The following is a 12,526-nucleotide window of genomic DNA, read 5'->3' as shown; positions in this document are numbered from 1 at the left end:
TACCTTCTGTCCAAGACCTCTTTCAGAGTCGATGCCTCCAGAAGACACAGTACATCATTAAAGACCCCTCACACCCTCTCCATGAACTGTTTGTTCTTCTGCCATCAGGCAAACGTTACAGGAGCATCAAAACTAAAACCACAAGGCTACTAAACAGCTTCCTCCCACAGGCAGTCAGACTGCTAAATAGCGGCTCCACCTGACTCTGCTCTGGACACTTTTAACTTGCACTGGACACTTATAACTTGATTTTAACTGACATGTGGCTGTTGTGTTTTACTATTTATTGTTATGTTTATTACTTAGTGTTGCGTTTGTTATGTTATGATTGCACTGCCCCTGAGAAACGCTGTCTCATTCTGCCCTGCAGAGTTGATGTATGGTTAGAATGTCAATTAAGTTTTTTGAATCTTTGAAAATCTTTGATTCCAAAATGGACATTGAATCCATGAACACTACCTTACTATTTTCTTTAAATTTCTGTTTTCTGCATTACTTATTTTAACGATTTTATATATATATCTACCTTACCTTAATTTATTTTTTCTACAGTATATTTATCATGTATTACAATGTACTGCTGCTGTATTAAACAGATTTTATGACATATGCCAGTGATATTAAACCTGATTCAGATAACTTTGACGTGAGGGGGAGAAGCTTAAAGGAGGTTTATGAGGCAAGTTTTTTTTCAACAGAGAGAGGTTGCTACATAGAATGTGCTGCTGGGAAGTACTGGAAACAGATACAACAGCAGTATTTAAGAGTCATGTTTACTTCAATGTTTCAATCAGTGAGAGAGGAGGGTGAGCAGACAATTACTGAGTGAGAAAGCAGGGTCAGGGTGGATGAGTCTGTTTAGTCAGTGAGCAAATGGAGCAAGAAGGATTTTGATTGGCCATTCATTGAGTTCTAGGAATCCACCACAGCTAAAGAGAATTGTACTGCCAGGTGTAAAATCTAAGGACTATGGTGAAATGGCTGCAAGAGGCTTAATAACTCATACAAGTGGTTAAGATCAATAAAATATATAATTTAATCTGAAATGTCAACTGCAGATCATTTTCATTGCTCACTTAAAAGCCACATCTTCACTTACTAGTCCAGGCCTTGCACTCACATCTTACAGTTTATAGCTGCCTTTCAAACTTCACAAACATATCTCCCTCTCTAACGCAGAAACATTTCAGTTACAGTTGTACTGTTGGCAGGATGCCAGCCAGGGTCTGGTCTGTTTTTGTTTGCTCAATGATCCCGAGAGCAGATTGTTGCTAATTATAATGCAATACCCCACACAGATCTTTGATTTTTGCTCCTGTATAGTATCTTTCTCTTTGCTCCTGTGTAATTGAATAACAAAAATATCATATAGCTAAAAGTTACTGTTGTTATAATTGATCATTATTCCTGTTTTCTCCAATAATCTAGTCTAGGCTGATGATCCATAAATATTGGCCCTAAATTTCCTCTGAAAGTCCAAAGTACCCTTACCTTGAGTGGTGAGAAGCTGGACTGGAGAGGGAAGTGGGGTTGCCTGGGTGCACATGAGGAGAGGAAATCTGCAGACAGACCTTTACAATGAATTTATGTTATCCTGAAGCTGAGACCACGGAAGTGTTGAGGCACAACAAAATCGAGATTGTCTTTCAAGAAATGTACGACAGTAGCAAACTTCTGTTTGAATCTCCCAGTTCAACTGGGTATCAAATAGGTATTCTTCTTGTATATGGAGAGTTGTGGGTGTGTGGAACACACACACAGAGGTAGTAATAAGAGGCAGATACATTAGGGACATTTAAGAGATGCTTACATAGGCACCTGTATCAAAGAAAAATGTGTGACAGAGGGTTAGATTGATCTTAAAGCAGGTTAAAAGGTCAGCACAGCAATATGGGCCGAAGGGCCTTTGCTGTGATGCACTGTGCTATATTCTGTGCTCTATGTTCTGTGATGGGCACTGCATTCTGACCAAATGTAGTTAGGCACTGGAAGTGGGTCTACAGTAATATTCGCCACCAATTCTTTTTAAATTGGCTTCCACATTGCTGATGGATGTGAGTCCAGTTTGATCTGCCGAAGATTTTAGGTCTGTTAACATAGAAACATAGAAAATAGGTGCAGAAGTAGGCCATTCGGCCCTTCGAGCCTGCACCGCCATTTATTATGATCATGGCTGATCATCCAACTCAGAACCCTGCCCCAGCCTTCCCTCCATACCCCCTGATCCCCGTAGCCACAAGGGCCATATCTAACTCCCTCTTAAATATAGCCAATGAACTGGCCTCAACTGTTTCCTGTGGCAGAGAATTCCACAGATTCACCACTCTCTGTGTGAAGAAGTTTTTCCTAATCTTGGTCCTAAAAGGCTTCCCCTCTATCCTCAAACTGTGGCCCCTCGTTCTGGACTTCCCCAACATCGGGAACAATCTTCCTGCATCTAGCCTGTCCAATCCCTTTAGGATCTTATACGTTTCAATCAGATCCCCCCTCAATCTTCTAAATTCCAACGAGTACAAGCCCAGTTCATCCAGTCTTTCTTCATATGAAAGTCCTGCCATCCCAGGAATCAATCTGGTGAACCTTCTTTGTACTCCCTCTAAGGCAAGGATGTCTTTCCTCAGATTAGGGGACCAAAACTGCACACAATATTCCAGGTGTGGTCTCACCAAGGCCTTGTACAACTGCAGTAGTACCTCCCTGCTCCTGTACTCGAATCCTCTCGCTATAAATGCCAGCATACCATTCGCCTTTTTCACCGCCTGCTGTACCTGCATGCCCACTTTCAATGACTGGTGTATAATGACACCCAGGTCTCGTTGCACCTCCCCTTTTCCTAATCGGCCACCATTCAGATAATAATCTGTTTTCCTATTTTTGCCACCAAAGTGGATAACTTCACATTTATCCACATTAAATTGCATCTGCCATGAATTTGCCCACTCACCCAACCTATCCAAGTCACCCTGCATCCTCTTAGCATCCTCCTCACAGCTAACACTGCCACCCAGCTTCGTGTCATCCGCAAACTTGGAGATGCTGCATTTAATTCCCTCATCCAAGTCATTAATATATATTGTAAACAACTGGGGTCCCAGCACTGAGCCTTGCGGTACCCCACTAGTCACCGCCTGCCATTCTGAAAAGGTCCCGTTTCTTCCCACTCTTTGCTTCCTGTCTGCTAACCAATTCTCCATCCACACCAATACCTTACCCCCAATACTGTGTGCTTTAAGTTTGCACACTAATCTCCTGTGTGGGACCTTGTCAAAAGCCTTTTGAAAATCCAAATATACCACATCCACTGGTTCTCCCCTATCCACTCTACTAGTTACATCCTCAAAAAATTCTATGAGATTTGTCAGACATGATTTTCCTTTCACAAATCCATGCTGACTTTGTCCGATCATTTCACCGCTTTCCAAATGTGCTGTTATCACATCCTTGATAACTGACTCCAGCAGTTTCCCCACCACCGACGTTAGACTAACCGGTCTATAATTCCCCGGTTTCTCTCTCCCTCCTTTTTTAAAAAGTGGAGTTACATTAGCCACCCTAAAGAGAAGTTAAAGAGAAGGAGATCATCCCGATTCCCACTGTTAGCAGTTATGAGATCTTTAGATCAAAACTCACCAGGTTTGACGACTGCTCTTGGAGAAGAATAGTTTAGTTTTGGATATCTTTCCTTTTTATAGTTTATTGTTAATCAACAATATTAGTAATATTAATACACTTTAACACAAGTTGTTAAAGGACATCTCCTCATCTCATGAGAAGAGGAAGAGGACGTGCTAGCCTCTCATTGTTATCATCAGGAAGGAGGTACAGAAGCATGAAAGCACACATTCAGCTCTTCAGGAACAGCTTCTGCCCCTATGTCATCCATCTTCCAAGTGGACATCGAACCCACATACACTACCTCATGTTTAAAAAATTATTTCTGCTTTTGTACTATTTTTAATATATATACTTACTGTAAGTGGCTTTTTTTCTATATTATCATGTATTGTATTGCTGCCACTAAGTTAACAAATTTCACAACATACGGCAGTTGAAATTAAACCTGATTCTGACGTCACGCCTTTAGCTACCTGCAGAATAATTACAGTAATGTATCGCAACGTTCGAAGCAAATGTATTATCAAAGTATACTGTATATATGCCACCAAATACTATGCCAAGATTCATTTTCTTGCAGGCATTCAGAATAGAACAAAGAAATACAATAGAATCAATGTAAAACTACACACAAAGATCTACAAGCAAACCTGCTTATAAATTAAAATTGAACCCATGGACACTACCTCATTCCTTTGTTTATTTCTGTTATTTGGTATTACTTATTTTAACTTAACTATTTAACAGATATATATATATACACTCAATGCAACTCAGTTTTATTTCTCTGTATTTATCATTTATTTCATTGTACTGCTGCCATAAAATTAACAAATTTCACATATGCCAGTGATATTACATCTGATTCTGATTCTAATTTTTAAAAGGTACAGTTCATCTTTAACATATTTTACTATGAATAAAACATTCTGTATTGTTTATATTTCTGTAAAAGTGATTTTTTTACTATATGCGCAAGAATAATCTAGAAAGGCTCCTATATAAAAAAAAGGTAACTTCAACAATGAGAAGGTAAGAAGTGATTATGACAAGTTGCTCGAGCATGCTGCGAAATTTCTAAATCAGTGTCATTTTGTAATTGCGAATGGAAAAAACTCTGAAAACACCATTCGTTATCGTGCAGGAGGTTTGAAATGCAGAATGAATTGGTAGTGAACCATGCAGCCTGTGGTTTCTCCAGATCAGTAACACCCTCTCAAACAAAGTTCAGATATTGCAACAAACGCTTTTTAGTTTGGCAAGTAAAATCAAACTACTCTGTCTAGTTTGATTTTAATGCTGACTGAAAATTGATTGGACTTAAAAAACTCAACATATATTTTAACTTGTGATGCTCAACTCCCACTAGGCAGACACATTTATGTGATTCAAAGAACTGAAACAACTAAAGGCTTTGTCTGGTAGGTCACACAAGGAATTTCTTTCAATGATTAGGTGGCTGTCAGTGAGTGTTACATCAAGAAGAATGAAACAGTTGAAACGAAGCTTGTCAGATGGCCTTCCAGCTAATTAGCTCCCCATACTACAAAAGTGAGCAAGAGAAGGATAAGGACCTCTGGCTGGCTTTTCAAGCTACTCAGTGCCTGATTGGCAGATGTATACAAGTCTTACCAGTCCATACAGCCTCATTGGACTTCTACAGAAGCTCAGCACAGAGCAGAGTAATTCAGGCATGCGGGAAGTGCTTTTATATTATCTGAAGAAGACAGGCACAAGATGGATAATAAACTGAAACCCCTGCAAGATATAGTCTCCTCTATGCTGCCTGACAAAAATCCTGCGTTTATTTTTAAAGATTGTGAGTAAACTTTGTGATTTATGTTTTTTTAAGTATGCATCTTCATATAGTAACAACAAATGCCAAATTACTTAAGCAGGTCTGTTGGGCTGAGTTATAATTTTTGTATCTATTTCCAAATCATACACATTTCTGCAACAATAGTGGAAGTGCTAGAAGATTATAAAGTCAAATTTACTTATGACCCCTTGAATTCCATCATATCTCTAGGAGATATAATGGTGCTTCTTGTTACATATTGATTTGTTAGTTTTTTTTAAAACTCTTGTGAAATTGAGAAAAACACATTCAAGAATGATATTTCAAGTTGATTTTCTTTGTGCCTTTGAGGTTGTTAGAAGTATTAGTTAAATGGTTAACTTTGGACAGCCCCTTTGAAAGCAAAGACTCTTTGTTTCAAGAAATCTGAATGCTATTACGCTTGTTTCAAGGCAGTTGGTTCTGCCTTGTTCTTTGAAGTGGTTAGACTTTCAAGCAATTTATTTCACATGAAATATAAAACATTTAAGCAAAGGAAAATTATTATAGCTCATTAGTTTTATAATGGCAGCCTCACCAACTCTGGAACTTTGCAGCTGTATAAAATTCACAATAATAACTATAATATAATGAAAAAGTACTACATTTTGGCTGGAAGGGAGGGATACAACATTATTTAAGGTTATAGTATTTGATTGTGACTGGCCATTACAGTGCACACAGTGAATTTCACCTCAGCTGCAAATTACTAACAGAATTTTTCTACCGCTTAATTAATTGCAAGTGGGATCATGACTCCCAACCAACGCAGTTGCACTTTTACTAGATAAAATGTAAACATAAAAATGAAATATTTTACATGAAACAACTCAGTTATCATACATGTAATTTATATGTAAAATTAATGAACTGCAACTATAGATGGAGCCTCAAACAGAGGCAATGAACTACTTTTGCATTATTTCTAATAAATAAGTTAAAGATATTCAACAAAAACATCGTAATTCAAGCAATCACGGTCACAATGAAAGTCAATATGACGAGAAAACAAATGAAGAATCCAAAGAATAGAACTTCTTCAGGACTGAAATTCACAGACACAAGGTGGCAATAATTCAAACAGTGCAGACAAATAATTAAAACGGCAGATTCAAAATCAGGAAGGGAAAGAAAACCGAGAAATATATAGTAGACCTGTGGGAAAATGCTGGATCACATTGCATTTAAAATCCATATTGTCTTCCTAGGTTTTTGAGTCTGTTTGAATTTCTGGCACTGACAACCCTACTTTTACAGATTAAAAGTGTTTATACCTCATTTAGCTTTTGAAATCACTCTTGCGAAAGATTTTAACAAATGCTTCCATCAACAACGTGATGGAGAGGTTTAGCACGTGATTATACTGTTTGTGTGGTACTTGATAAGATAACAGATAATTCCTTTCTGGTGTTGAAAGACCTGTCATGTTGATCCACTCCATTCCCAATCTCTGCTCGCTGTTAAAAAAAACTCCAAGCACCAGTTCCACCCAGTACCAAAGTTTAAAGTTTAATTGGCTAGAAAGTTCAAAGTTAAAATACTTCCCTAATTTAAAACCAATATTATCAGAAATGAATTGACATCATCTGAACTATCTGGAAGAATAATACAACCTTTCAATCTGTGAGTTATTAAAATGCAACTTACTTTTGTGGCATAGCTTCATTTCGTAAGGCATTACATTTTGCAATTGTAAACTTAAGAGTCAAGATTAATAGGTTCAAATAGGAAAGGAAAGCTCTAGGTCTAAGAAATATCACAGTTATATCTTGTTTTCTATTTTATCATGCTGTATGGTTAAATTTCAATGCTGGAGTTCCAATTTTATGTAGAATTATTAATTGATAGCACACTTAAACTTTTTGGAACACTGGATGGTTAAGAATTATAACCCCACTTCCACCTACAGCAGTTGTTTGCTGATTGTGTGGCAAGATACAGGTGTTGATTGCAAAACATTTAGATTTGATCTCTTAAAGGGTTTAAATTTAAAACACAAAGCCTATTTGAATGAATCACATATTTTGTAACAAAGGCTATTTGTACTTTAGAGGCAGCCAGCATTCCTATTTTCCTTGTGTAGCTAATATTCAATGACAGTGAAGTCCATAGACTACTGAGACACCACTTTTATCAATCACCAGACACTTAGTGTTTAAAATATAGAGCCAGCAAAGAGAAACACATGCTGCATGGCTACTTAGAACTTTCCATACATCAAGCTTAGAGCCCATTATATATAAATATTGCTTTTCCACTGCTAGAAACCTCTTAGAAATGACTGATTCTACATTTGATTCATACAGTGACATGAACTCTTAAGGCTTTCCTTTGAATTTTTGAGTGCCGTTTTATTCTCAGAAAATGGCAAAATGATTAAAGGCAAACATTAAGTATACCAAGTTTTCTGTTTTTAATTTCTGACCACTCAGTATTTTGCTTTACTGCTCAGCAACAGTACCTGAAATAAATCTTTGGGAAGAAAGAGTCCAGGTACCAAAATCTAAAAATAAAAGCATAAAATGCTGGAGACATGGAATAGCTCAGGGAGCATCTATTGGAAACAGAAAAGAGATAATATGGATTATAGTGATTTAATTATTTGATGATCCATCCGGAAATCAAGTCACTAAGTCTGAAACCTGAAAGCTGCCACCTCAACCAATGGAGTTAATAAATATAACACAAATGAATACATCACTTTCCTCCTTTGTAATGAAATAGTAAGTAAACAGGATTTGTTGAAAAAGGTGAAGATATTTCATGCCAGGCAACCTTAAGTCTAATTCAACAGAATTAGTTTTAGAAACATCTTATTCATAGAGCAGAGAATTTTGATGGAAGAATTCTTTTCATTTAAATGTAACTATTTTGCATGCTGATTGTGATTCATTTGTTAAAAATCATTTTAACTGTTAAGCGAATTGTGATATTCATAAGAATTTGATTTTTTAAAATCGAGAATACAAGCCTCATCCTTAAGATCAAAAACCCAGGAGACCACCATGAAACCTTCCATTTATATAGAGCCTTCAACATAAGTTTAAACACATAGTGCCTATTTTAGGTATATTTCATATTCTGTTATGAAATAGAACAATTTCATTTTAGCTCATCAAATCTACTATATCTCCCAGTTCATTAATTTTAACCTATCCCTAATTAATTTTTCCTTCAACCTATTTTCTCTACAGTTCTGTCACAGTTCCCTCCCCGCCCCCACCCCTGTTGGTTTTGAGTATGCCTGTGATAAGTGGATTGGAACTGGAGACAAACTGGTTCAAAACAGATTTCATCAATAACCGAAGTTGTGTGAGGTCACCAACAACAGATCTTTACAAAAGCATCTAAAAATGTTGCTGTGGAACGAGGAGGTTCTAGTTCATCCATTTCAATTGAAAACTGTATTTGGGGTATGACCAGGAAACTCGGTAAAATATTAAAATGGAAGATTACAGGTGGATTTGAACTCTTGGCTCAGGTTGTACTGGCAATGTGCCATTAGTCATATGCAGAAAATAAAACATTTGCCCCACTTTGCAATGGTATCATGTGGATATACAGTACTGTGCAAAAGTTTTAGGCACATGCATATATAGATACGATTCCTTATATATTTGCATAGTACTATAGTGCCTCTCACCCTAGAAGAATTAAAGGATGAAGTATCACAGCTAAAATCCAACAAAGTTGCTGGCATAGATGGGATTCTTAATAATTCCTTAAACATATTGGACCTAAAGAACTCCATTGGCTTCTGACCCTTTTTAACTGTTCCCTAAGATCATTAAAAATACCTAAAAAGTGGAGAAGAGCCAAAGTTGTTGCTCTCCTAAAACCCAGTAAAGACCCCAACGTTCCTAAAAATTACAGACCGATTTCCTTGCTCTGCACCCTCTATAAACTCTATGAGAGACTCATACTGAAAAGAATATCCCCCTTAGTCGAAGATCTTCTAACACCAGACTAAGCCGGGTTCAGGCCAGGCCGCTCTTGCTGCGGTCAAGTCCTGAACTTAACCCAGTATATTGAGGATGGCTTTGAAATGCGACAAACTACAGGGGCAGTATTCATTGACTTAACAGCAGCATATGACACTGAATCACAGAGGCCTTCTACTGAAATTATCTAAAATGTTAAAGAACGAAACCACAGTCAAAGTAATAAGAAGCCTCCTAGAAAATCGCAGATTTTATGTAGGAATGAATGGAATTAAGAGTAGGTAGAGTCCACAAAAAATGGACTACCACAGGGATCAGTCCTGGCACCTCTACAATTTAATGTTTACACAAACGACCAACAAGCCTTTCCTAACACAGGCAGGTTTATCTATGCAGACGACCTATGCATAGCAACACAAGCTAACTCCTTCCAAGAAGTTGAAATACAACTTACAGCAGTCCTCAAAGCAATGAAGCAGAATTACCTCACCTGAGGACTGGGAGAAATTCAGAGTTCAGCAGAGGAGGACAAAGGGCTTAATTAGGAAGGGGAAAAAAGATTATGAGAGAAAACTGGCAGGGAACATAAAAACTGACTGTAAAAGCTTTTATAGATATGTAAAAAGGAAAAGACTGGTAAAGACAAATGTAGGTCCCCTACAGACAGAAACAGGTGAATTGATTATGGGGAGCAAGGACATGGCAGACCAATTGAATAATTACTTTGGTTCTGTCTTCACTAAGGAGGACATAAATAATCTTCCAGAAATAGTAGGGGACAGAGGGTCCAGTGAGATAGAGGAACTGAGCAAAATACATGTTAGTAGGGAAGTGGTGTTAGGTAAATTGAAGGGATTGAAGGCAGATAAATCCCCAGGGCCAGATGGTCTACATCCTAGAGTGCTTAGGGAAGTAGCCCAAGAAATAGTGGATGCATTAGTGATAATTTTTCAAAACTGGTTAGATTCTGGACTAGTTCCTGAGGATTGGAGGGTGGCTAATGTAACCCCACTTTTTAAAAAAGGAGGGAGAGAGAAACCGGGGAATTATAGACCAGTTAGCCTAACGTCGGTGGTGGAGAAACTGCTGGAGTCAGTTATCAAAGATGTGATAACAGCACATTTGGAAAGCGGTGAAATCATCGGACAAAGTCAGCATGGATTTGTGAAAGGAAAATCATGTCTGACGAATCTCATAGAATTTTTTGAGGATGTAACTAGTAGAGTGGATGGGGAGAACCAGTGGATGTGGTATATTTGGATTTTCAAAAGGCTTTTGACAAGGTCCCACACAGGAGATTAGTGTGCAAACTTAAAGCACACGGTATTGGGGGTAAGGTATTGATGTGGATGGAGAATTGGTTAGCAGACAGGAAGCAAAGAGTGGGAATAAACGGGACCTTTTCAGAATGGCAGGCGGTGACTAGTGGGGTACCGCAAGGCTCAGTGCTGGGACCCCAGTTGTTTACAATATATATTAGTGACTTGGATGAGGGAATTAAATGCAGCATCTCCAAGTTTGCGGATGACACGAAGCTGGGTGGCAGTGTTAGCTGTGAGGAGGATGCTAAGAGGATGCAGAGTGACTTGGATAGGTTGGGTGAGTGGGCAAATTCATGGCAGAAGCAATTTAATGTGGATAAATGTGAAGTTATCCACTTTGATGGAAAAATAGGAAAACAGATTATTATCTGAATGGTGGCCGATTAGGAAAAGGGGAGGTGCAACGAGACCTGGGTGTCATTATACACCAGTCATTGAAAGTGGGCATGCAGGTACAGCAGGCGGTGAAAAAGGCGAATGGTATGCTGGCATTTATAGCGAGAGGATTTGAGTACAGGAGCAGGGAGGTACTACTGCAGTTGTACAAGGCCTTGGTGAGACCACACCTGGAGTATTGTGTGCAGTTTTGGTCCCCTAATCTGAGGAAAAACATCCTTGCCATAGAGGGAGTACAAAGAAGGTTCACCAGATTGATTCCTGGGATGGCAGGACTTTCATATGAAGAAAGACTGGATGAACTGGGCTTGTACTCGTTGGAATTTAGAAGATTGAGGGAGGATCTGATTGAAACATATAAAATCCTAAAGGGATTGGACAGGCTAGATGCAGGAAAATTGTTCCCGATGTTGGGGAAGTCCAGAACGAGGGGTTACAGTTTGAGGATAAAGGGGAAGCCTTTTAGGACCAAGATTAGGAAAAACTTCTTCACACAGAGAGTGGTGAATCTGTGGAATTCTCTGCCACAGGGAACAGTTGAGGCCAGTTCATTGGCTATATTTAAGAGGGAGTTAGATATGGCCCTTGTGGCTACGGGGGTCAGGGAGTATGGAGGGAAGGCTGGGGCGGGGTTCTGAGTTGGATGATCAGCCATGATCATAATAAATGGCGGCGCAGGCTCGAAGGGCCAAATGGCCTACTCCTGCACCTATTTTCTATGTTTCTATGTTTCTATTATAAAAAATGGTCTCTGAACCCAAATCCATCAAAAACTCAAGTGTGTGCATTCTACCTGAGGAATCGAGAAGCAGCTCGGAAACTCAAGATTTTCTGGTGTGGGAAGGAGCTTGAACACCATCTGACTCCATCTTTACCTGGGCATGACGCTGGATAGGACGCTCTCATTTGCCACCCACATCCAAAAACTCCGAGGGAAAATTGGCTCTCGCAATTCTCTCTTGAAAAAATAAGCAGGCACGAAATGGGGAGCTAATGCTCACACACTTAGATCAACTGCCTTAGCACTCTGCTATGCACCTGCAGAATACTTTTTTTTAAATTCGGTGCTATACAGTATATACAAAACAGTGACTAACACAATTACTTCACTACAAATAGACATTACACATTAAACCAAAATGCGTCCATCTCTTTCAATGATGGCATTTACACCCCACAGAGTCCAACGGTCCCGGAATGGCTCTAAGGTCGCCATGGACTGCGCATGTTCCTTTTCAATATTTACCTGGGCACGATCATACCCCTTAAACATTGCCAGGCAGTCTACCCAGCCAGATACTCCCGCCACCCGTTTCCAAGACCCACAGATGGCTTTTTTCGCCAGCCCCAGGGGCAAGTTGACAAGGACATCCTCATCCCTCCATGCCCCCCTTACTGGATGACCATATATAAAT

General features: G+C 38.9%; 1 protein-coding gene across 1 annotated transcript in view; it reads left to right on the top strand.

The window, feature by feature from the left end:
* Positions 1-5,352: 5,352 nt before the first annotated feature.
* LOC134357623 (protein limb expression 1 homolog) overlaps positions 5,353-12,526 on the top strand; it is a 55,334-nt gene continuing 48,160 nt past the window's right edge. Inside the window, exon 1 of the mRNA XM_063069244.1 lies at positions 5,353-5,434. Coding sequence (XP_062925314.1) covers positions 5,353-5,434 — 82 coding nt within the window. The remainder of the gene's footprint in view (positions 5,435-12,526) is intronic.

Source organism: Mobula hypostoma, chromosome 16 (assembly GCF_963921235.1).
Source record: "Mobula hypostoma chromosome 16, sMobHyp1.1, whole genome shotgun sequence".
Taxonomy (NCBI): domain Eukaryota; kingdom Metazoa; phylum Chordata; class Chondrichthyes; order Myliobatiformes; family Myliobatidae; genus Mobula; species Mobula hypostoma.
This window is presented reverse-complemented; position numbering and strand designations above follow the sequence as displayed.